This window comes from Castor canadensis, chromosome 7, assembly GCF_047511655.1.
Source record: "Castor canadensis chromosome 7, mCasCan1.hap1v2, whole genome shotgun sequence".
Lineage (NCBI taxonomy): Eukaryota > Metazoa > Chordata > Mammalia > Rodentia > Castoridae > Castor > Castor canadensis.
In genome coordinates this window covers 110,926,341-110,952,730 of record NC_133392.1, presented here as the reverse complement: position 1 = coordinate 110,952,730, position 26,390 = coordinate 110,926,341, and the positions used below count along the sequence as shown (strand labels likewise).

Below are 26,390 nucleotides of genomic sequence, written 5' to 3'. Positions count from 1 at the left end.
GTAAGCTTCTCTGCTCTGCCACACCCTCCCCACCACAATGGACTGAACCTCTGAAACTGAGCCAAAATCAATCTTTCCTCCCTGAAAATGTTTTGCTCAGGTATTTGGTCACAGTGAGAAAAGTCTAACACAACTGGAATCAAAATCCTGGTTACTTTAAATTTTTAGAATTTAAAGACAAAAAACATTTGGCATGTCATTTTTTCCAATAAGATATAAATAACCTGGGTGCCTATAATCTTAGCTACTCAGGATAGGCAGAGATCAGAAGGATTGTGGTTTGAAGCCAGCCCAGGCAAATAGTTCCTGAGACCCTATCTCAAAAAAACCCCACCACAAAAAAAAAAAAAAAAAAAAAAAAAAAGGGCTGCTGGACTGGCTCAAGATGAAGGCCCTGAGTTCAAACCCCATACTGAAATCTATCTATCATCTATCTATCTATCTATCTATCTATCTATCTATCTATCTATCTATACATACATACATAATGTCAAATTATCTATATTATTCTCTGACTATCCTCCCCTATTTTATTTAGCTCAATACATGGTAGAATTCTAAGTAGGATCTCTGGTCATCAGAACAAAACGATTGGGTAAGTTTTACTACATAATGTTATTAACATCAGTAACAATATTAAAGAAATTATTTTAAGATTTTAAAAAAGCTATCACTTGATTCCTAACCAAAAACCAAGAATGATGCCGCAGAAACTCACAAAATTATGACTTTAGGTTTCTTTTTTTAAATATAAGACTTTAAAAACATTAGATTAAACATGACTGCCAGGGCTGAGGCTGGGAGTAGGGGGTGAAGAATAAACTTAGTAAAGCAGATAAGTCTCAGGGAGCTTTCATGCCATGCCAAATTCTTCCCTAAGGTTGGGCAAATCACATAATCTCACTAAGCTTCATAAAGTTGATAATAATACTGGCTTTAAAGTAGTAAGAAATTTCTGAGTGGAAGATAAAAATATCACTTAGTATTTCAGTGCTTCCATTTACTCCTCACTAAAATGGACGTGATAATATCACCAGCTACCAACTTCACAAGAGTGTTTAGAGGATTCGTGAGTATGCTCCTGAGATGCTTAGAAATCCTTTGATGAAAGACAATGGCCAAATTCACAATCCATGTGATTCCTTAAGTGTAAACTGAGATACCTGAAATGACTTATTTTTCATTCTGTAGATGAGCAAAGACAGAAGAATCTTCTATATCCTTTCTGCATTCTCTTCATTCAAGCTATGCTTCTTTGTGTTCAATATTTTCAGTGATCACACATGATCACACAGAAACTAACATAGAGTGGGTAAGTGGGAACACCATGGTTCTCATCACATACCAGAAATATGGTCACCTCGTGAAAGAACCTAAATGTACAATTAATTTTCTGTTACTTATCATGAGAAAACTGCCAAAAACTCTGATCAATTATTGGGCAACATATGTTTATGGTGTTAAAACCTTCCTTATCAAAAGATTAATAATCAACCAAAGAATTTTTACAGAAGTCAAATGGAGCATTTGGAAATATTAACCCAGAAGACAGATGAAAGTGAGATGCTCTTTGAGCTGAATTAAATGAGAAATGCAGTAAGATTATTTTCACTCCTAAATGGGTACTCTCAAATATGAAATTAGTAAGATACTCATTAATACTACCTTTTGCCAGAAGTTCATATAAGCACATGTACATACCTGTATATGTATACTATATATATGAAGGAGGACATAACTATGTTCTTTAAATAATCTCTATTAAAGAGGCCCACACAGGTCTATAAAAATTAAAAAGGGCAGATGAATTATGTTTTATGCACTTTCTATATGAATTTCATATCTACCCTACTTCTGAGACTCCAAGGCATGAAGGATTCTTCTACTCTACTCAATGCCATTTGTGCATGACCTTCTCACTAAACTTATATTAAATAATCTATGTATAATTGTTCTCCCTACACTAAGAAAGTTATAACATTAGCACCTTATCTGTTATCCGATAGGATATGAGTTCTAAGAATGCATGTTGAACCATCTCTTCCATTAAAATTAAAACTAGTAGATAGTACAGTGTTTATTCAAATTTGTATCTCCAAAACCTGATAGTGATTGGCACACAGATGTTATATAAATTAATGATTTATTAATTGCAGCTATTTTTAACAAAGACATCACTTTCAAATTAAAGAATTAAATATTGCACTCTTTCAATTTTCTATGATGCCACAATTTTTATATACTTCAAAGAGCTTTTGGTTTGAAACTTTTAGATATGACTATTTAAAAGATATTTTCATCAAGTATATTTAAAGTAGTTTAAATATAGATTCTCAAAGAATGTCATATTAATACAGTCCTATATCTAAGGCAGTCCTTTGTGTTGACTTAGGTTCTATCAGCTTAAGGAAAAAAATCTAAGCCATTACCTCTTCAAATACTGCCTCTCCTTTATTCTACCTTTCTATGTCTAAAAATACTGAAAATTAAAATTTGGACTTTTTAAAACTTTCATATCTCTAAACTCCTTTTGCATAGCACTATTTTCTATGCTACATTTGGGGAAATTTCTTCAGTTCTATCTTTCAGCTCTTTATTCCTTCTGCAGTTGTGTCTAACCTACTCTTTAATTCATCCATTAATCTTTTGACACAATTTAACAAGTTTTAGGCTAACTTCATTTTTTATAATCTCTTACTTTAGAAAGTCCCAAAGGTGGTGATTCATGCCTATTATCTCAGCACTTAGGAGGCTGAGGCAGGAGGAACAGAAGTTTATGGCCAGCCTGGGACTACACAGAAAGAACTTGACTCAAAACAAACAAACAAACAAACAAAAAAACCTCAGCTACTTGGAAGACAGAGGAAGATTGATGTCTGAGGCCAACACCAAATAAAACAAAACACCCTATCTGAAAAATAAGCTAAAGCAAAAAGGGCTGTGGGCATGGCTCAAGTGGTAGAATGCCGAATAAGGCCCTGAAGTTCCAAAAACACAAGTTCTTCTTCTCGTTTACCACTTGTTTACATTTTGTCCCATTTGCTTTATCATTCTTTCAACACACATACATATAAATTCATTACATACACCAATGTTTCCTGAGCCACCGAGAGTAAGTTAGAAAAACCATATACCCTTGCCCATAACACTGCCATGTGTTTTTCTCTAAACACAAAAGTATTCTCTTACATAAAGACAATAATCAAACTTTAAATCTTTATCATTGCTAAAGTTTATCACTTGTTCTAGTAAGATCCTTTATAGCCAATTTACATCTAAGACTAGGAGTCAATCCTGGATCCCTCACTGCATTCAGCTATCCCACCACTTGAGTTTCCATCTAGAATAACTCCTCGACCTTTTTTTTTTTTGGTGGGACTGGGGTTTGAACTTAGGGCTTAGCATTTGCAAAACAGAGCAGGCACTCTACTGTTTGAATTATACCTCCAGTCCATTTTCAACTGGTTATTTTGGAGATGGGGTCTTACAAAGTTATTTGCCCAGGCTGGCCTCAAATTGCGATCCTTCTAATCTCAGTCTTCCAAATAGCTAGGATTACAGCCATGAGCCACTGGTGCCTGGCTCACACTTTCTTTGATTTCCTTGTTCTTAACATTTTTTTTCAAGAGTACAGACCATTTCAACTTTTGTACAATATACTCAATTTGGGCTTATGCAATATTTCTCCATAATCAGGTTATGCATATGTTGGCATAAATAGCACTGACATGGTTTTGTATTGAGAGTATAACTTAAGGCACAACCTGTTGAGGTACTGCACTGTCAGTGATGTGATTTTGGTTAAGATACTATTTAATAGTTTCCTCCAATGTAATAAATAAGAAATCTAACAAATAGAAAGTTACTGATTTTCTAACCCTATCATTTTTCTTGTACTTTTTAGCATTCCACTTCTAAGATGGTTCCCTTTTATTCACTTACATCACTACAGTGCCATGGATTTTAATTTTTGCCAATGAATTTTTAAGCCAATCCTATTGTTTTTTATGTTTAACTGCCCCAGATTTGGAAACAGAATCATCTGCCTTTCACATTGGCTCCTGTTTACCTTATGTACCCCGTAACTCTTGCAGCACTTCTTTCCAGAAAAACAATGAAAATTTCTCAGCATATCCTTCAAATTACCTTTTTCTCCAATGAGGCAAAGGTATTTTTAATGGTCTATGGTATTCAGATATCAAAGTCTGGGCACTAAATATGTTCATTGTTACTTATGTCACTGCTTATAAGCTTTCTCAGTGGATAGACCCACATATACACATACATATATCTAACCGGATTCCCAATATTCTTTTCACTTATAAACCTAAATTTGTATATAGCATTTTTGGCCCAGAGAAGTTTCTTTAGCATTTCTTCTTGGCAGGTCTGCTTGTGACATATTGCCTGTTTTGGTTTATATGGTAATATTTTCATTTCATCTTCATTTTTGAAAGGTAGTTCTCTAATTCAGAATTCTACGTTGACAGGTTCTTTCTTCTTTTAGCATTTTACAAAGCATATTCTATTGTCTTCTGATTTTCATTGGTTATGATGAGAAGTTAGCTTTCATTTGAATAATTTCCCTTACATGTAAAGGATCAATTTCACATACAAGGCTGACTCCAGGATTTTCTTTATCTTTTTACCAGTTTCATCCTAGTACATATATACGTGTATGTTTACCTTTATGTATAAACATACACTTATTTTTAAGCTTGATTAGCTTTTACTGAACTACTTGAGTTTGTAATTTTGTTTTCAGCAAAGTTGTAAAATTTAGGTGCCTTTATTTCTCAAAATAGTTCTACTTCCTTCCCAAACTATTTTTTTTGGAGGAGGGTAGGGGTGGTTCTGAGGTTTTAACTGAGGGTTTTGCCCTTGCAAAGCAGGCACTCTACTGCTTGAGTCATACCTCCAGTCCATTTTGCTCTGATTATTTTGGAGATGGGGGTCTCAAAACCTATTTGCCTGGGCTGGCCTCGAACCACACCCTCCCAATCTCAGCCTCTCAAGAAGCTAGGATTACAGACATGAATCACAGGTACCTCGCTTTCATTCCCATTCTTTCTGTTTCAAGAACTCTAATTAAATCAGTTAGATCACTTGATATTGTCCTGTAAGTCATGGTGAGTCTGTTTCTTCCCTTTTATTCCTTCAATTAGATCATTTCTATTGTTCTATCTTCAAGTTCTCTGATCTTTTCTTCTGCCAGGAAGTTCATCCAGTGATTATTTTCATTCCGGATATATTATTCTTTTCAGATATAGATTTTCCATTTGCTTCTTTTTAATTTCTTTAATTAGCTTCTGTTTGTTGTCTGAGATCCCCCAGGAATGCTTTCATTGTAATTATTTTTCCTTTAAATACTTGAACATACTTATACTAAGTTCTTTACTTCACCTAATTTTAGAATCTGTGTTATCTTGAGGTCAATATCAATTTTTTTCCTCAGTAATGGTTCACATTTTGTCCTTGTTATTGTTTTGTATGTCTTAAAATATTAAAAATGTTACTATTTTATTATATGATAGACACTGTGGATGATATGATACAGAGACTGAATCTGTTATCTAACTCTTGACAGTGTTTAATTTTATTCTGGCAAGCATTAACTTGACTAAATTCAAACTCTAAACCCTGTATCTCCTCTCTGTGCTTGGAGGCAGCTGAAATGTCTACTCAGTTCTTTCAGCATTCCAGCTCTTGCTGCCTACTTGAGGTTTCCCTAATCAATGCACAGTTCAGCCATTCAAAGATTTAGGCAGTTTATGCACAGATCTGGGGGCTACCCTTTTACAGAACTTTCTCTTTATTTTCTAGCAAGTCTAGAAATCTCAAACTTTATCCTCTGACTCTTCAAGCCAATAAAACAAGACCTTTCTACTGAGTTAACTGAACTATACAGCATGGACTGCCTTCAAGCAAATCACTATAAACTCAACACTTGCCCACTGTAGTTTCTTTCCATCAAGAGCCATGCCTCTCCAATGTCTGCCTGCTTGTGGATGCTCTCTAGCACCTTCAATAGCTCTTTTTAATATTTTTGTCCAGACTTTAAAATGGTTATCTATGGATGATTTAGTCCAATACAAACTACTTTTTGTTTGTTTATTTCTAAACTATGCAATCATCCCTGATAGAAACTGTCTGGTTATTTTTCATATTTTCTTAATAGATGATTTTTGTGATTCAACAGTTTTTTAAATATTATCATTTTGTGTTGCATCTCTGATAATTCCATTTTGTAATGTACTTGGAATCTAAATCTGTTAGCTAACTTTAACTTGTGATCATTACCATTGTGTTTGATTGTAATTCTGTTTGATATTATCTGTGGAAAAAATAGGGGCCTAAGTGAGGATGAAGTCCTCCAAAGATGTACATTTTACCTCATTACTACCTGAGGGATCCATACCACTCAGGGATCATTTAGCTCCTGCCCCAGTTTAATAGCCAAGTTTTCAAGTTTAATTCATATACCTTGCCTCTAGCCCAAGTCTCTCAAGTACAACATGAATATCCGTGTGTATATATATGAAAATTGCATCTTTCATCTATGCTTCCTCCTACAGTTTGGTTTAGGCTTGTTAAAATTTGTCCCTTGAGATATAATTGCTTACAAATTCACCAATGCAATAAAAAATGTGATTTATGCAAAGTCTAGTTGTTTTGGAATGATAGGAACCTTCAATGATGCTAGGGAGTTTCTCATGCTATTATATATAGGCCATGATGTACTTTCCTCAATGAAAATCAAAGCATTACTGAGCCAGCATGGGGGAAAAAGTCAGGGAGACCCCATCTCAACAAATAAGCTGGGTGAGTTAGCATTCACCTATAATCCCAACTATGCAGGAAGCTGTAGGTAAGAGGCCTCCATCTAAAACACGAGACCCTAACCAAAAAAAATAACTAAAGCAAAAAAAAAAAAAAAAAAGAAAGCGATAAAGAGGGAGAGGAAAAAAAACAAAAAGAGGGAGAGAAAGAGAAAGGAAGAAGCAAAACAAATGACAATTGCTGGCAAAGATGGGGCAGGGGAAGTAACCTTCATATACTGTTGGTGAGAATGTAAATTAGTGTAGCCATTATGAAAATCAGTATTGAGTTTTTTCCAAAAAACTAAAAATAGAATGACCATATGATTCTGCTATACCACTTCTGGGTATATATGCAGTCCACTATATGCTGAAGTCTTCAATACAGTAGAAATATTTGCACACCATGCTTATTGCACCACTATTCACAATAACCCAGTTGTATAACCAACCTAGGTGCCAATGATAAATGGCATCTAGATGAATGGATAAAGAAAATGTGGTACATAATGGAGCATTATTCAGTAATAAAAACAATGAAGTTACATCTTTTTCAAAAAAATTGGATGGAACTGGAGATTATCCTGTTAAACAAAATTAGCCACTCTCAGAAGGGTAAATACCACATTTTCTCTTATATGTAGAACCTAGATCTAAAAAAAAGAAGGACATGTACATAAAAGTGGGGACCAGTGGAAGATGGTAGGAGGAAAAGAAAGAGGGGTTAGAATATGATCAAAGTATGCACGTATGAACTGGTCATGATGAAACCTGCTTTAAAAATTTGCAAGAGGCTTTGTATGGTATCTGACGTAGAGATCAGGAGGATTTTGTTTTGAGGCCAGCCCAGATAAAAAGTTTACAAGGCCCCATCCCAACCAGTAAAAGCAAGGTGTAGTGATGCATATCTGTCACCCCAATTCCACAGGAGGCATTAATAGGAGGACTGTGATCCAGGCTGGCCCAGGGATAAATGTGAGACCCTACTAAAGTACTAAAAGCAAAAAAGGGTCAGGGGTATGCTCAAGTGGTAGAGTACTTGCCTACCAACTGTGGGTCCCTGAGTTCAAACTCCAGTATGGACAAAAAAAAAAAGACATTGCAAGAAAGTAAAAAAAGGGGGGATCTTGGAGGGGAGAAAAGAAAGAATAACAGAGCAGGTGATTAGAGGGGTTATATGGAAACTTCACAATGAAACCTCCCATTTTGTACAATTAATATATGCTAATTTTAAAATGTTACTGATTTTTTTTGGTCATACTGGGGTTTGAGCTTAGGGCCTGATGCTTGCTAAGCAGGTGCTCTACCACTTGAGTCACTCCACCAGCCCACTTTACTGATTTTTATAGCAAGAATTATGTTTAAACTTCATATTTTTTAATACTTATAGTAATTGCTAACAATTTTACCAACCTTAAAGATGCAAGAAACATTTTTAAGTAAATGAAATTACATAACTCTGAATATCATCTGTGATTCAAAAAGTGATTATTAAATAGTTAACTTTTACTTAGCATAACACATAATTTCATTTGTCTCCTCTTTTTTCCCCTTTTTGTCACACTGGGATTTGAATTGAGGGTCTGCACTTGCTAGGCAAGCACTCTACCACTTGAGCTATGGCCCCAGCCTGTTTTCATTTTTATTAGGATATATTTGTTGTACAAGGGAGATTCATTGTGACAATTTCAAATAGGCTTACATTGTACATTGGCTAGATCGCCCCCACCATATCCTCCCAACCCTCTCCCTGCCCCACTTAAAGCAATCGCAAGAAGTTTCATTGTTCTATTTTGCATATGTATATGAAGCGCATCAACCATATTCCCTCACCTTCATCTCTACCATTCATCCTCCCCCATCCCATAAGTACCTCCACACACATATTGTACCTATTTTACAGTCTTGTCTTTCATTATAAAATCCAAAGTCAATGTTCAAAGGGATTTCTTGATGTATCCCCACTGTGAGTATACTTTATTCAGTTCAACCCCTTCCATCCCAACCCCCCATATATTTTTTTAAATAATCTATCCACAAAATAAAAATCATTGCACTTGACATTAGCACTAATGTGATTACAAACCCAAACAGGTGCAATAAAAATAGCTGGGCAGATCCTGAATGTGCTTATGGGTTGTACATTTTCTTTTACCATGGACCAAACAACACATTTTAAAGTTCTCTCAGAAAACTCTCATTTTTTGTTTTGTAGTTTTTTTTTGGTCTTTTCTTTTTTGGTGCTGGGATCAAACCCAGGACCTTGCACATGCTAGGCAACTACTCTACCACTGAGCTACACCCCAACCCCAAACTCTCAAGACTTTTAGAAATATATCTGTAGGATGGACCCTACTCTGAAAAATATTGTTACACCATTTTTCTCCAACACTAATGTTTTAATTTTCTAACTATTTCAGTTATATAGCTTGGAAAAGAATAATGTTAACTATCACAGAAATTGATGAAGTGATGTTGGTTGAATTAGCATGATGACACAGTTAGAAAGGCTAAGGAATAGAACTAGGAAGCTTTATAAGGAAAAGATGGAAGATAGAAAAAAAAAAGCACTACAATGGGATATTTATACAGCAAAAGCTATCACATTTCACTTTAGTATTATGTAAGCATAACATGGTGTGAAATTTATTCATAATAGTATACAATCTTTTCAAAGAAGCAACTTTACCATTCAATTAATATTTATTGAGCAACTATTTTACTGAAGACATTTAGTACCAATCTAAGGACCACACGGCTAGTTAACAGAAACAAGATTCAAGTCTTATTCCAAGGGTTGTGGCATGGCTCAAGTGGTAGAGTACCTGCCCAACAAGTGCAAAGTCCTCAGTTCAAACTCCTGCACTGTAAAAAAAAAAAAAATAATAACTTAAAAATATAAAAATCTTACCCCAAAGTCTATGGTTTTCTACTTCAAGTCTAAAAACAATCAAGGTTTCAACCTAGATAGAGAGATTATATTGACTCTAGTTTTACAACGTACAAAGAGAAGTAACTTTGGAAGGGAAGAGTACCTAAAGAAAACAGGAGTGGCAATTGTCTAATTCATCTGTTTCCCTAGTTCCAAGACTTCCCAAAGGATTAACTGGGGAAACGATATTCACTGAGACCTTAAGATAGGTAATCTCTAAATCTTTTCCAAAGTATTTTAAGTAATATGTGATGCACACTAAGTAATAAATGTAAGATGCGCAAATTTACGAAACAAGAAAATAAGCACCCCAAACTCACCTCCTAGGAACGAGATCATTATCAATATGGATGGATGCACCTGCGTGTTCCTTCTCCCTCTCATCTGCTTTTCCCAAAAGGCAACCATTCAACTTAATTTTGTAATGGTCATTTCCCTGCTTTTTTCCATAATAATCATATCACATACATATATAACTCCAAATAAATTTATTTTTGTCTTTATGTTTTATAAAAGCAATATACTATAACTAGTCTTGCACAAATTGGTTCTTTCATTCCTTATGTTTTTAAGATTTATCCATCCACTTATTGTCATTAGACATCTGTTCTTTCCTACTTTTGATTCATTTCGGCCACATATATTTCCTCAATTACTCTTCCTGTGTTGTTTTTTTCCTGTCAAGTTTCAAGGAAATTACAAAGGATCCTTTATCCTATATATAGTTATATGTGGCCTTGCAAGTGCATACCAAAAAGTCATCATCTCAACATCACTTAAAAATGATTCCAAATTTATATTGCCAAGATGACTAATTTTACCACCCTCATTTATGATGTCACAGCTTAAGACATTTAAAACACTTTATCAACAAGGATGGAGCTCCCCTACTAACATGGCCACTATGCTTCATGAAGTATCAAATTGCTAATTTGTTCTTAATCACTTTGCTAAATCATATTGTCTCAGTGCAGTTACTATACACATAATGTCCATCTGGTCAACTTTAAGATTGTGTATTTATTACCAGTATGCATTTGCCTTAAACTCTCCTAACGTGTCTATTGATACATTAAGCCAGTTGCCAAACAAAAAGTTCCACTTTTAGTAGTTTTTTGTTCCCTACTTCTGTAACAGAACAGAAACATATCACCACTTAAGCTAATATCAGTTTGTTGTCATTCTATTCTTACTTGGAGATTTTCTATTACATTATCTTTGAATCTTTACATATATGCAGTAACAGTGATTTTTCTAATGTAACAATAGGACGACAAGTCATACTAGCTAATTCTGGGGGATGAAAAACCTCCTAAAAATTCCATAACTTTCAATGTACAAGTAAAACATGCATTTATTGATACCTGTGGGTAGGACACCACGTTAGGTGAATAGCTTCCTTAACTGTAAAGTAAGGATAGTAACAACACCTACTTCCTAAGGTTCTATTTTGGGGGGATCCAATGAGAAAACATAGATAATTATCCAGATGATAAAAGATTCAATAACCGTAGGTTTTTATTTCTGCAGTTACTATTTCTCTCCTCTTTCATGTCAATTCCTATTTAATACAAATACTTCTCCTGCTGTTTCACTTGGCATTTTACTCAAACCCCCCAAATAACAAATGAATATGCTTCTCTTCAGGGCAGTACCTAAGTCAGCCCGGGACAAGGGGTAGCCGAGAGGGAGGTCCACGTGTTAGGTATCTCCCTCCCCTAAAGTCTTAAGTGATGTTTTAAATGAAGTACCTAGAGAGCCGCCAAATGTGCGTTTGTTTTCTTCATCTCAGTATAGGATGGATGAAGGAGCGGAAGAACAAATAAACATCATCCAGCACAATGCTTATCCCCAGTATGGTCATCCCCAATAGATTACTGGGACCTAGTGGAAATTTAAGAGATCATCCAGTACAAACTTATTTTTATAAGTAAGAAAACCGAGTTGAGAAGTGACTTGCCGAACAGTGAGACCTCGGTACCGAGACCCAGTCCACGAACCCCCCACCAGCTCACACGGACTCACACGGCTTTACAAGTTACTCGGCCGGCCGTGTTTTAACCTCGGCCTGTGAACCGTGCTAGAAGTATTTCGAGCTAGGCATCGCCTACCTCTAGCTCACAGCCTCTATAAAATGTCGGAAGGTTTGGAATTGGAATTAAAAGTGGACAAGGGGTACCAGATGAGTACTGCTGAAGAGTACCAAGCACCGTGGACTGTCGACGAAGTTTATAGGAAACAAAAAAACAGAAAAGGCTATCGGGCTACATAAATCTACTCCTCCTGCTCGTAGGGGTCTCCTAAAATCGACGTGGGGAAGAGATACCTACGGCATTTCGAGACTCAGGGACACACCACCTGCGCTGGATAACTCCAACTAATCACCCGCCTCTGAGAACCGAGAATCCTGCAAAAGAAACGCGGAAGCCCAAAAAGCGCGGGGGACCCGACACTGGCCGCTGTGTCACACCCAACTCGACCCGCCAGAAACACCCTCCGCGCCAGGAAGGAACCGAGTGTGTGTGAGGAAACGGGTGTGGACGGAATCTAGTCGCAGAACCGCATCCAGTCCCTTGCCGGGTGCCAGACAGAACCCTTCTCACTGTTCTCCACCCCCGACAAAGCCTCAACAGAACCCTGTCTGGTCGCTCTGGAGCGCAGCTCCCTAGATTCCTAGCCGGATCGTTGACGGAGGTGCTCCGTAGCTTATTTCCGGTGGCGCAGAGGAGCAGTTACCATGGTAACCAGAGAAAGGCCCGTATCTGTCTGGCTGCGGTGAGAGGATAGCGGAATCGCGGAAGAGAATTGTGAGCTGGAATTAGGTAGCAAATAGCTACTGTCTCGGTCTCTCCATTCTCCCCGTCCCCCATTGTGCGGCTTCCTCTGGTCCCACTTGCTTCCTTTACTCCTCTGTCCTACTAACAGTTGGTTCATGTATGTCCCTAAAATTTACGTATAATGCAGTTTGTGCCCAGAGGAAAACCGAAATGGAGTGAGGTTGCCCGAGATGGGCTGCGTAGCGCGGAGCCTGGATGGAGCTCCGTCTTTCCTGGCCCTTTAGGCGCTTATTAACAGTTTATTTTTCGTGCTGTTGTGTGCCTGGTTATTTATGGAGCCGTTGGCTGCAGTGGACTCTCTAGGCCCCTGTCTCGGGACTCCGGCTGGACTTTTAAATAAAGGACGTTTCCGAGCCCGAGGGGTGCAATTACACATTTATGTAAGCTCCAGTTTAGTCTCTGTTCACAGAAAAGGGTGGGGGGTAGAATTCTGGAAAGAGTATCCTAAAGAACACGTCCGTTTACAAATTACTTGTTGTAAAGTGAACATTTTCCCCTGTTGGAACCGTTTCCTTCACATTTGGGAGGAGATGCGTGCACACACGTGTGTTTCAAACTCGGATGCTTAATTACAGGGGTACCAATTTGCAGGAACCAGACTGTGACACCACATCCCTGTGGGGTCCTTCTAAATCTGGTGTAATATGAAAGTGTCAGGCAGGCGGTCTGTGTATTATAAATAGGGTACTTCATCCATGATAAGCGATTATTATCTTTCTTTCCCAAGTGTAAAAGACCTATATAATTCACGGAGGTGCCAGTGATTTAGGCCTCCTGAGTAAGGATCCAATGAGTCCTGAAGGGGACCCTACCTGTGTCATCTTATTGTTGAACTTGAAATATTCAATTTGTTAGATGGGAATGCATTTTGAGAAACCAAAGCAGGGTAAAGTAATGTTGGGAGCAGTAAGATCACCAGCACAATTTAGTACCTCATAGTAGCCATTGTTCAATAACCCTTCATCCACATTAACAAAGAAGAAACTTACTGAAATTTGCTGCCCTTCATCACCACTTACTGCTAGCTTCTAAACATCTCTGTCCCTCAATTTCTTTTGTTTTTTGTTTCTTTTTTCCGCCCCCACCCCCTAGTGTTTGAACTCACTCAGGTCCTCATGCTTGCTAGGCAGGCTCTCTACCACTTGGTTTCCCAACCCCCTCTATTTCTTTCCCTGTAAAATGGCCAAAACAATACCTGACCACTGTAGTAGAGATAAAATATGTTACTGTTTATTAGGTCTTATTAGCAGAGATGCTATATAAAGCCAAAATATTATTAATAAAAGACCACAGTAGAGCCCATGGTAATTTTGTAAATGGGACATCTAAAAATATGGGATTATATTACTGAGATTTTAGTGAAATGATTTGGTTGATCTTGCTATGGAGGATGGGTGCCAACTGCAATTGATTTATATGAAAATTTTTATTATGATGAAGTTTCACTTTGCGGTTTATTTAGCACCTATCAGCACCACTGTCAGGTAGTGGTCTACATACTTCACATATATTAACTGATTTAATCCTCATAAGAACTCTATGAAGAGTCTCATCTGACCGCTCTTTTGTTTTCTAATAGAATGGCCTTCGGTCCAGGAAGTGATGCAGCTTTTGCCAGTCAGAAGTCAGTGCTTTCAGAGAGTCCTCGAACAAAGAAATGTCTACTAACTGAAGAGGAGACATTTTATATGAATTGTAGAGCTGCCTACTTAACTATCTTCAAAAGCAGCTTAGAAAACATAATTTCTAAAGATCAACTTTACCTAGGTAAAATTTTTAAGCTTGAATATATTGCCTTTGTTGAAAGTGGATAGGTCAGAAAAACTGAAATTAGAATTACATTGTTGAATCATCCCAATTTCATAGTGAAACTTGAGCAATGGAACTAGTTAGATATTATGTCACTTCATGTAGTTACACATTCTAAGAATTTTGAAATAAAAATTCTAATGTTTATACAGTTTAGATTCATATGTTCAAAGCTTCCATCAATTACTGTTTGTGTAAAAATATTTTTAAATTCTCATTTTGATGCCTTAGGACTTAGAATAATATAATTAAAACACTTGGCATCTGAATCACTAGTCTGAATTTTGACCTATAATGAGGAAACTATAAAGCCTGTGTAAAAATGGGATCAAATGACTATTAAAGAGAATTATCTAGAGATAAATGAAATTTTAAAAGAGAATTCAGAGTTCAGGGTTTTTATTTTTTGATTTGTCTCTTACTGCTTCTTTCCATTATCAAAGTTTTAAATTCCTCTGGTTGTAAACATCCCCCAAATCACTGAATTTGATCCTTGCCAGGGTATCAAATGACGTGAACGTTTTCGGTTCTTGGGAGAATGGTAGGTAACAATGCCTCCTTATGTCAGTGTAGTCAGGGCTAATAACTTTAGGAGAGAAACTGACTTACACCTTTAGACATAACTTCCTCAAGCCAAAACTTTGACGTATTTCTGCAGCAATGTCTTGGGTTTGTATGCAGTAAGGTCTCTATTTGAGAAATTCCATGTTGGGAAACATGAGAATTGAAAAGTTTAAAATATATTTGACATTATTAGTAGAAATAGTTTAAACACAAGTAGACATGACTGGCACAATTTTTAAAATTATGTTTAATTTTACTTTTATTTACACAATTTTAAAATTAGTAAAATGCTCCATTTTGAATTTGAAGTATATGCCTAATTAACATGGATTAAATGGTATAGGCAGAAATCCAATTAATTAAAATTCCAATTTGCTGCTAGTCCTAAAAATCTGAGGGTTTTTTTTCTTTCTCCCTTTGAAAATAGGATGAGATAATGAATCTGCTAAGTTTAAAAGTTTAACACTCCTTCTACCACATAGCACTTAGTTTGTGAATCAATAAATATGTATTAGCACAGTACTATCAGTCTTATGAAATTGTGTGGGCAGATAACAATGCAGTGCTTGTCTCTTCAGTGCTACATACAGTTTTGCTTTTATGGTGGGGTATTCTTTGTAACACTATTTGATTTCAGAAACTCTAGTTTTTGAAAAGAAATAATGTAAACCAATGATGTTTCTTTCTTGCTACTGTGTTTCATCTTTAGCCTCCTGCCCTTAGGCACATAACATGTGCTCTGACATTTTCACTTCAAAAGCAGAGAAAGCAGCACCATTACCAGAGCTTTAGTTTAGAGTTCCTTTTTTGTTGATTTATAAATAATACAGATATTTTTATTTCCTTTATTCATATGTGCATACAATGATTGGGTCATTACTCCCCCCTTCCCCCTGTCCCCTCTCTCTTCCCCACCCCCCCTCGCTGCCAGGCAGAAACTGCTTTGCCCTTATCTCTAATTTTGTTGAAGAGAGAGTATAAACATTAATAAGGAGGACCAGGGGTTTTTGCTAGTTGAGGTAAGGATAGCTATATAGGGAGAGTCCTAGTATTGCTTCCATGTACATATGTGTTACTTTCTATTTTGATTCTTCTCGAACTAACAATACAGGTATTTTAGATACGTGTCAAAGCTTAGAGTAAAAGCTTTTGCCAAGAATCTGGCAAAAGATCAGTATCTTGGTGTCAACCTTTAAACATCTACAGTTATGTAATATTTTCAGTATTGTTAAACTTAATGAACTCTAGCCAATTCTAAATTAGTTACTTGTAACTAGATTGTATAAATATCTTAGATATGTCCAAAGTTGGACAGAAAATATAATTTTTTAACATGGGTTTTGACCTTCATATTATATCTTCATCTAGGTTCTATTTGTATTCCCAAATTTAAGGGGTGGGAGTTGGCTGGGGATGGAATCCTAAAACACATATGCCCTCTCTCTGATTCTGTTAATAGTGAATATAACATATAATACTATATAATTATGTATTTAATATATATGTACATGTAATATGTACAAATACATATGTACATATATATACATTTGTTTTCAAAGGTCATGCATACATTGATTGAACTAGATAGTCAACACCAAAAGAAATATATTGGTAAAATGGAATTTGCTCAATATAATATATAATGATTTGAAAAAGTACACTTAAACACCGATTCCAAATGTTACAATAATAAATAATGCTTGTTTTATTGGGCAGCTCTTCAGCATGCAGGAAGAAATCCATCCCAAAAGACCATTAATAAGTATTGGACTCCTCAAACTGCCAAACTGAATTTTGATGATTTCTGTATAATTTTGAGGAAGGAAAAACCAACTTCAAAAGTAGAACTGCTTAAATCATTTAAACAATTAGATGTAAATGATGATGGCTTTATTTTACACACTGACCTTTATAAATTTCTAACAAAGGTAAGATCTGTGAAATTATTTCATAATGTGCATATTTGCAAAATGGAATCTAGCTTTGGCTAGATTGAAAATAATTATGTATTGAAAATAATTATTTCATTGACAGATGAAATGTGTCACATACATTTTATTTATTCTAGATGAAAAATGCTTTGTAAATAAATGATAAAGTAGAAAATTGAGCCTATGTTGTAATCCCTTTGTGCTCCTATGCAATTTTTTCCTTCCCAGAACTCATTGAAAAATCAATGCTAGGTCCATATCTGATAAGTAAAAGGAAAACAAAGTATAAATGGGATTAGAAATCCATTCTGTTTTTTGTCACAGTGTTAGAAAATACCATTACTCTAACTTCAATAGCAGTTATTACTGATTCCATGATAAAAAAATTGTTAAGTTTTAGTAAACTCAAATTCAGTACATTTTCACAAAATTTAATAAAATTGTGAAATTTTGCTTAATATGACAGACTTTTTAACATAATTCTCATTCTGATTTATAATGAAATATATTCAAACTTACTTGTAGAAAAGATTTAAATGTATTTTTACTATCTTCATGAACAACAAAGTGGCAATCATGTTTTAAAATCTCGTTTCATTTCAGAGAGGTGAAAAGATGACTCAAGAAGAAGTAAATGCCATAATAAATTTGGCTGATGTAAATGCTGATGGCAAATTTGATTACATTAAGGTACATAAGCACATTCTGATGTAAAGCTGCATACCGTGTAGGAATTTTTAAATTTTGTTTTTCCCAGCTTTATTAAGGTATAATTGACAAAAGTTGTATATATTTGCAGTATACATGTAATATTTTCACATTATAGAATGTTTAAATAAAGCTAATTAATATCAGAAAAATATTTTTGGTTTTGTTTGTGTCAGGCACGCTAAGCACATGCTCTACCACTAGCTCTACCTCAAACCCTATAAAAGTATTTTTTACTTTTTTAATATTAAAAAAGGATATTTAATATCTTTTTAATATACAAGGATCTAGTTGTATACTGGGCACTCATTGTCTTTAAATGTATTCTCTTCAGTACCACAATTGTAATCTGATGATTACATCAAAAGTGACACAGGGCCTTGTGCCGGTGGCTCATGCTTATAATCCTAGCCACTCAGGAGGGAGAGATCAGGAGGATCTCAGTTCAAAGCCAGCCCAGGCAAATAGTTCCAGGAGACTCTATCTCAAAAAATTCTTTCACAAAAAAAATAGGGCTGGTGGAGTGGCTCAAGGTGAAGGCCCTGAGTTCAAGCCCTAGTACTGCAAAAAAAAAAAAAGGAATACCGATGAGTATTTTTGATATGAAAACACATTATCCAAAGTGCTCTAAGATCTAAAATGCTTCAAAATCTGAAACTTTTTGAGTGCAGACATGACTCTGCAAGTAGAGAATTCCATATGCCTAAAGTGACAGGAGCAGTCAAAATTCAGAAATACTAAAAATACTGTATAAAACTACCTTTAGGCCATGTGCATTAGGTGTATATGAAATATAGGTGAATTTTACATTTGGATTTGGGATCTACCCCCAATAGACATGGGCTCTATCCCCATGTATACAACTACTGCAGATAAGGACTACTCAACCAGTATAACCAAGTTCAGAAATGTGTATGTGTACATGCAGATACATAAACAAGCAAAGAGACTCAGAAATATACCTTTCCTGGGGTAGAAGAATCATCAAAATTATTTAGAGGAAAACACAAGTCTACATGTCTTATAAAAAATAAATAAATCCCCTCTCCTTGTGTAACATTTTATTTTCACTCAGTATGACCTCCTCTTTGAATCATGGCTACATTTCACTAGGTCACTTGAGGCTGGTCAATCTAATTCAAGAAAATAAAATGAGTAACCAAGTTGAACAAGAAATATATTCCATCTATTAGTCTGTCCCTTGCCTACTAATGTGAATTTGCCTTCTTCCCAAATGTATGACTGACTGTTTTACCTACTGGACTACTTTTTTATTTCTTATAGTTTTACAAATTGTATATGACAACCAATGAGCAATGTCTCAAGACTACACTAGAAAAACTGGAGGTTGACAGTAAACTGAAGCGTCAACAATTTGGAAGCCATATGGAAGGATCCCTTGAAAGGGACCCATCACCAGTACCCAAATCATCACCTAGGATCATGAGGAAAAATGACCAGGAAACATTCTCAAGTAAAGGTATTTACTTTCAACACTAAGAATTTCTTTAAAAAAAATTTTTATTATCATATTATTGCTGTACTAGAGGTACATTGTGACATTTACAAAAGTACTTACTAGTGTATCTTAGTTAAATTCATCCCATCCATCATTCTCCTTTAATCTTCCCTTCCCTCAGTTTCAACATGCCTTATTTTTCTATTTTGATACAAGAGTACGTATTTCCACCTTATTCATCCTCTTTCACCCTTTCTTTATATCCTTTCCCCTTCCACTGGTAACAATCCCCAGACAGGACCTGTTTTACCTTTCTGTTCTCGGTTTTTGAAAAAAAGACATTTTTGTTTGTTTAAGATCACTATACAGGAAGTTTCATTGTGACATTTCCATGTATATATATGTATTATAACCCAAATTGGTTCATTCTCTCTATTTTTGTCCTTTCTACCTTAGACCCCTTCTTATGGTGATTTCAACTTTCTTGTATAGAAAGTTCAACCATATTCACCTTCTTTACTTCCTTCTTTTACCCTTCCTCTCCCATTAGTGACCTTCCCTTAGCATGACCTGTTCTTCAACACTAACAATGTCTTGATCAGAAATGAAGAGTCATAACTTGAACAAAATTCTTTTTCATTTCAGCCTACCTGTGAAAAAACAAATAAGAATCCAACTTTTGTTAGCTACCATTTCTAGATTCTAAGCTATAAAAATCTAATGAAGTAGAATTTTATCATGGATCTTGACTGGGCTATGCTCATATGTTTCATTAAAACTAAAATTTCTGACTAAAAGGTGACATTGAAACAAAGAATCTTATGAGTAGCACATAAATTAGGGACTGTTGAAGCCTGATAAACATAAAATTTCTGACTTTATTTCAATAGGAAGAACAAAGAGAGTGAAATTAATACAATAGACCTTCCTGTTAACAGCTTTTCATAATGTGAGACCAAATTACTGTTACTTGTTACAGGTGACATAAGGAGTTCTTTACTGTCAACAACTAGAAAGTTCAAAACATCTGTTTTCTTCACAATTGCCATGAGTGCTTATAGTAACCGAAACCCAAAGTTAATTGAGCCAAATTTAAAGGTACAGTATATTAAATTAACTTTTTCTGAAAAAAATAGATATTAGGTCTATTAATAACTACTCAGTGCTTATAGAGAACCAATAAAGTTTGTGAATTAACTCTTTGAGGTTTTTCCTGTGGAATGCAGCATTTCTACCTTAAGCCAATAATGAAAAGAGTATTGTTACAAGTCTTCACTTTGAAAATGCTTACTATTGAATTTTTGAACTTGATGAATAGATTACCTAATTATATACTTTGGCAAGCAAATTTTTGTTGTTTAACAAATCATAGGTGTTTTTTAATAAATAAATCATTCATTCTATCAATTCCTATGAGAGAAAGACAACAAAGTCACTTTGCTAAGTCAATATTTGTAGAGTGTTAATATTGATCTTCTTCCTTTGTTTTCCCTTTCTTGACTCAACCTTTACTAGTTTTCCTTCAACAGAAAATAATAGCTACAGAAATATAAAACATTAACTGGAAACTGCTAGGATACATTAAAAATGTGCACCTAGAGACCTCTGTAAAAGAGGGAAAAATGGTTATGACCACATACTATAACTGCTGTTAGAAAACTGAACTGATTGTTCTCAAGAGCTACATTTTTGTTTCAAATAACAACTCTGTATTTGTTATTGAACTCTGAAGTCCCTTATATCTTTAAATTGCTAGACAGTGACATTTGTTCTATATTAAAATTTTAAAACACTATCTCCAAGGAATTTTGTTCAGACTGTTTAGGAATCTATACACCCTAAGCAATTTGGTGTGCATGTCCAGCATGTTCACACAGTATGTAGTGCTCCGACAATATTATTTTTCACCAATGGAAACTTTTTGAATTTTGCAACTAAGTTAAATGCTAAAAAATTAACTTAGTTAAATAATTATGGTTTATCTCGTTCAAAAGTGTAAATAAATGCAATTTTAACCAGCATGGAGATATAAATAAATATTAATATAGATTTCATTAAAGCATAATAAGATTTTTTTCTCTGTGCCATTATAAGCCAATACCAATACAGTTCCTTTAATTTAATTCAGAAATAATTTGGCAAATAATTTTTAAACAGGTAATGTATGCCAGCTAGTTTGTTTAATGTAAAATATGGACAATGAATTAAAAAATAAAAATTTGCATTTGCTTATTAACAGTACATATACCAAGGGAGTATAGCATAATATTTCAATTCAACAAATATTTATTGACTGGCTACTGTGTGCAAAGCAGTGTTCTAGGTATTGATGAAGAGAATTGGATAAAGATAGACCCAAGCTTGAATCCTAGATTTTTCTCTTAATAACTGTGAGAACTTTTTATCAGCCTGCCTTCTAGGTCTGTTTCCTTTTCTATAAATTGAAGATGATTTTTGTTAGTATGTTTTGAAAGATTTGAATCTTCTAACATATATGAAGCATTTGGCACAGTACTGGGGGCAAATATTATTCACTTAACTTGTTAATATTATCATAGAACTAAGAAGTGGCTATAGGTATTTATATGGGTATGACATGGTGAAAGTAGAGTTTAAGAAAAGTTATTCTAGGGCTGGAGGTGTAGCTGAAGTGGTAGAGCACCTGCCTACCAAGCATGAGGCCCTGAGTTCAAACATCCATAATGCAAATAAATAAAAATTCTAGTGTTGTATATGGAGACCTCAAATTAGAGAGACTAGCTGAGAGACTGACAGTTATCCAGATATGAAGTAATGATTGTTTGGCCGTGGCGGCTTTGTGTGTACTAAGGAAGGGGCGGATCTAATAGATAATGCCAAAATTAGTCTGTAGGCCATAGCAATTGTGTAAACAAGAGTCCACTTAGGTTTTGCATCTCAAAAGTCAAGAAGAATGAATGATGGTAATCATAATTGGGAATTAGGTAAAAGGTGTTAAGACTTCAACAATTCAAAGAAGTTGGCATACTGTCAACTTTTTAATTCTGTGACTTTCATAGAAAACTTGTCTTTTGGAAATATTTTTTAGACTTGTGTTTTTCACCTTTTTATAACCTGTTTCTGATCATGATATTTCCCACTGTTGTTTACCATCCAGTATTTCTTAGATGAGCTCAGCTGAAATGTTTTTTTTTTTTAATCTGTGGCCCTTTTGTTATTCAGCAGGTTTCAGTTCTGTTTTTATTTTGCTTTGAAGCAATTTTAGTTTCACAACTTACACGTTTCTAAGTTTTTATAACCACTCTGATAAGTATTTGGTTATGAAAATACAGAATAAATTAATAAAAGGATGGCTAAATTAATTTTCTTCAGATACTTGAAATCTACTTTAAACAAGTTTGGGTACCTCAATTTCATGTGGAACGGAGTATGGAATTGGGATGGAGAATGAGAAACTTTTCACAAATTTGGAAATTGTCATATGGTACAAAGCATAAACCAGATTTTTTTTCTTTCTCCTTCCTCCCTCCCTCTTTTCTTTTTTCTTTCTTTCTTTTTCTTTTCTTCTTTTTTCTTTCTTTTGGAGATAGGGACTTTCTGTGTTGCCCAGACTGACCTTGAACTCCTGGAGTCAAGCAATCTTCCTGCTTCAGCCTCCTGAGTAGCTGTATTAACAGTCACACACCACCACATCCATCAGCCAGATTTTATTTATTTACTTTCTTTTTTAAAGGTGTTGTTGGAGTACATTGTAGCAGCCAGATTAAAACCCACAATTAATAAAAGACTTGGATTAGAGGGGGAAAGTAAGATCTTTACAGTGACTTTCCATAGCCCACATCTAGATACTATATTGCAGTTCTTTTTTTAATCCTGAATTCTGTCCATTTGCCTAGGTTCTGTAATGTTCAAGGAATGTCAGGAATTTTCTTTTGAGAGAGAGGAATAGCTTCAACTTGTTTGCTAAGGCCATTCATGACTAAAATTAGGGTAGGCCACAAATCATCCATTGTGAACTCCAGAATATACTTCCTATATTTAGACTCCTAATTAAGTCTACTTATGCTTTATACATGTACAGTGTATGTTATATGCATGAAAAGCATATATGTGGTTGCCTGTACATGTTAGACATACATACATATGTTGTATGTATGTATGCTTTACCTACTTACAACATATGTCTTATGTATGCTTACCAAATACATGGGTGGTACACCATATAGATGTTTTATATGTCTTTCTATATGATAGTACAAATATATAAATATGTCAAACTTAAATGGTTCACTGTGTTAATTTTTGTGAAAGCTTCAAATAGTTTTGTTACAATAATTTCTTTTTTAAAATGTTAATCAATTCACCTTACCAATTAGGACATAGTCCATATCAGTTTTTCCCTTCATAAGTTAAAGAGTTTAGTATTTCTGCCTATTTCTCTGAACATACGGAAAGCAAATAGCTTCAGTTTATCAGAGGATATCTTAATTTAAAAATAATGATGATGATGTAAGTTTCCCCTCTAATTAAATCTATACCAGATCTACTGCTTACTAATTCTAGTTAGCCTAAAATTTTAATAGTACATAATTTATATGCCAGAAAAAATGGTCACTATAGTGATATAAGAAAAATTTACCTGTATTGATATCTATTTTCTCCTTTACTAGTTGTAAATTGTACTTTTCAGCATTTTCTTATATATTATGAATGAAAGTACGTTAAATTCGTATATGACAAATAAATGAAATAACAGTACTGTTTGTACTTATGTGAATTTACTCGAATTGGTAGAATGCAGCACCACCTCATGCCTTTTATAAGAATTACAAGCTATTTTATTTCTGCTTTGTTCCTGTCAAAAAATTGTATTATACACAGAATTTCTTGCTGTATCATTCTAAAAAGTTTTAAAAATTCAACCTTCCATTTTTCTCATAATACTCAAACTGTCAACTTAATCTGTAATCCTTTCAAATTGATTTATTTGAACAAGCTAGCCAATTTTTCGGTACTTTTTTGTTCTAATTCATAGAATTTTAGTCTAGATCTAACAAAAAAAGCTTTGTGATTGAACGGCTGTGTGTTTTAAAGGAAAATGTAAGTCTAATAAGCATTGTGCATTTAATACCACAACCAGGTCTTAAGAAATCAAGTGTTTCCTTTTACAGAAGAGCTATAAGTACTTCAAGTATTGTTATTTAGTGTTCAAAATAATGTGATTATTATACTGAAGTTTGGTTGGTGTCAATTATGTAACATTTGTCTTACTTCTGTAATAGCTGTTGTTCTACCATTTTCTAGCCTAATTAACCTGTGTATAATAGAGTGATATATAGTTTGACAGTCTTTCCATAGAAACTTAAAATTTCCTTTCTACTGTAGTATTACTTTCCAGACCTGGAATTTAGGAAAGCTCTCTAATGAAAATGTTTTTTTCTCTAGCTAGATTTTATAAAACCATCTCTTGTTAGCCCATAGCAATACCCCATTGGCCATGACAAATTCTTTCATCTTTGAATTTCCCAATGGCACAAATTATGCTCACTACCAATATGCCAGATTATTTTTCTTTTACAATTTCATTTAAACAATGGGGAACTGCTAAATCCATGATTATAATATAAATATAAGAAATGCTATTTCTACTAAAATCTATTTTTAAGTAAGAAACCAAATAAGTTCATTATAACATTTAAGTGTATGGTTAACTTAGAATGATATTGCTTCCTTATACTTTATGATAATATCATAAACATGAAATTTCTTTTAAGGGCTAGCTTTTAAAAATCATGGCAAAGGCTGGGCGTGTTGGCATTTGCCCATAATCCTAACACTTAGGAGACTGAAGCAGGAGAATTGTGAGATCAAGGCCAGCCTGGGCAAGACCCTGTCTCAAAAAAAAAAATTCATGGCAGATATTTAAATGTGAAATAGAACTGAGAATGTAACTGGTAGACTGGAGAGAAAATAAAGGGGCCTCGGTACCAGGTTTGGTTCTGCAATCATGCCTATCATTTTGTTTGTCAGGCTTTTCTCATCTATTGAAAAGGAAGTATGTACTAGTTTGCTTTTTTAGACTGTTACTTTTAATACAGATTGAGCATCCTTAACGTGAAAATCCAAAATCTGAAATGCTGCAAAATCTAAAACTTTTTGAGCACCAACATGACACAAATAGAAAATTCTACACCTGACCTTATATGATGGTTACAGTCAAAATTTACGTTTAGGCTATGTATATAAAGTATATATGAAACAATGAATTTCATGTTTAGACTTGGGTGCCATTCCCAAGATACCTAATTATGTGTGCACAAATACTCCAAAATCTAAAAAAAAAAATGCAAAATCTAAAACATTTCTAGCTCCCAAATTTCAGTTAAGGGATACTTAGCCTGTATTTTGTAATACTAAATTATTATCCATTACCATTCCAAATAGGTAAATGTAAGACTATGTTCATAAAATGCATCAGATGAAATTCCGACTGATAATCAAAATTAATTAAAAGGGAAACATTTAATATCAGAATTGTAGTTCAAACTATCTCAAAGGGTATCTTGTCTAAATACCATGTGCATTTATCTTTCCTTTCTTGTCTTAAGCAGTCATCATCCAAAGTCATGTCGGTTATGTTAAGGCCACTTGGCTCTGAGGTCAGCATTTATTGTAAGTCCATCCATGTTCCCATCCACAAGATTTATACAGGGAAACTAAGGGACAGTCTGTGCATACTTACTTATTATTAGTGGTTGAACTTGAGCTTTGGGTTCAAGTTGATGTTAAAGACAATAAAATTGTGTATCTGATTATATTTTCTTATGGAAACTTGGTCTGACAGTAAAAACATTGATTAAAAATCATAGACTCTAGACCTATTATTTCTATAAACTCCTTGTAAAACTCTGAGCCCATATAATCTTTGGCTACCTCAATTTCTCTGTTTATTAAAATGACTAGTTTATGTCTACCTCCTTTTGCTTCATAGAGATATTGTTGAAATATATAATGACTTGTTTCTGTCATTGGCAAAATACTTAAAAAGATTAATGTTAATAATTTAAGGTCAGATCTTAATTTCTCAGAATTAAAAATACACGTATCTTTTATACCCCAAAGGCATGTCAGTATATATGATTAATGACTAACTGAAAGCTTGAGTAATAGTTCAACAATAATGATAAAATCTTAAAAATCAGTTTGGGAAGAAATACTGTAAAAATCAGAGTAGAAAACTTACATAAGTTGAGAAATAACCAAAAATAAAATAAAAGGAAATAAAGAAAATACATGCACTAAAGCTTACAAAGTGCAAATATCTAAAATAGTCAAAAGAATTTATTAAAATAT

General features: G+C 34.5%; 2 protein-coding genes across 8 annotated transcripts in view; one reads left to right on the top strand and one right to left on the bottom strand.

The window, feature by feature from the left end:
• Positions 1-12,245, bottom strand: part of Itgb3bp (integrin subunit beta 3 binding protein) — a 64,644-nt gene extending 52,399 nt beyond the window's left edge. For 2 of the 5 annotated variants that reach the window (XR_012449873.1, XM_074079893.1), the window contains exon 1: positions 12,081-12,243. Coding sequence is in view for 3 of the 5 variants with exons in the window: in XM_074079893.1 (XP_073935994.1) it covers positions 12,081-12,085 (5 nt within the window). In the remaining 2 variants the exon portion in view is untranslated. Of the gene's footprint in view, positions 1-12,080 lie in introns of all 5 variants that reach the window. The other 3 variants (XR_012449872.1, XM_074079892.1, XM_074079894.1) reach the window with 3 other exon arrangements.
• Positions 12,246-12,296: 51 nt separating this feature from the next.
• The window catches only part of Efcab7 (EF-hand calcium binding domain 7), a 42,729-nt gene continuing 28,635 nt past the window's right edge, over positions 12,297-26,390 (top strand). The window contains exons 1-6 of one of the 3 annotated variants that reach the window (XM_074079887.1): positions 12,297-12,572; positions 14,167-14,354; positions 16,677-16,888; positions 17,495-17,581; positions 18,884-19,079; positions 20,038-20,156. In XM_074079887.1, coding sequence (XP_073935988.1) covers positions 14,168-14,354; positions 16,677-16,888; positions 17,495-17,581; positions 18,884-19,079; positions 20,038-20,156 — 801 coding nt within the window. In that variant the 5' untranslated portion in view covers positions 12,297-12,572; position 14,167. The remainder of the gene's footprint in view (positions 12,573-14,166; positions 14,355-16,676; positions 16,889-17,494; positions 17,582-18,883; positions 19,080-20,037; positions 20,157-26,390) is intronic. The other 2 variants (XM_074079886.1, XM_074079885.1) reach the window with 2 other exon arrangements.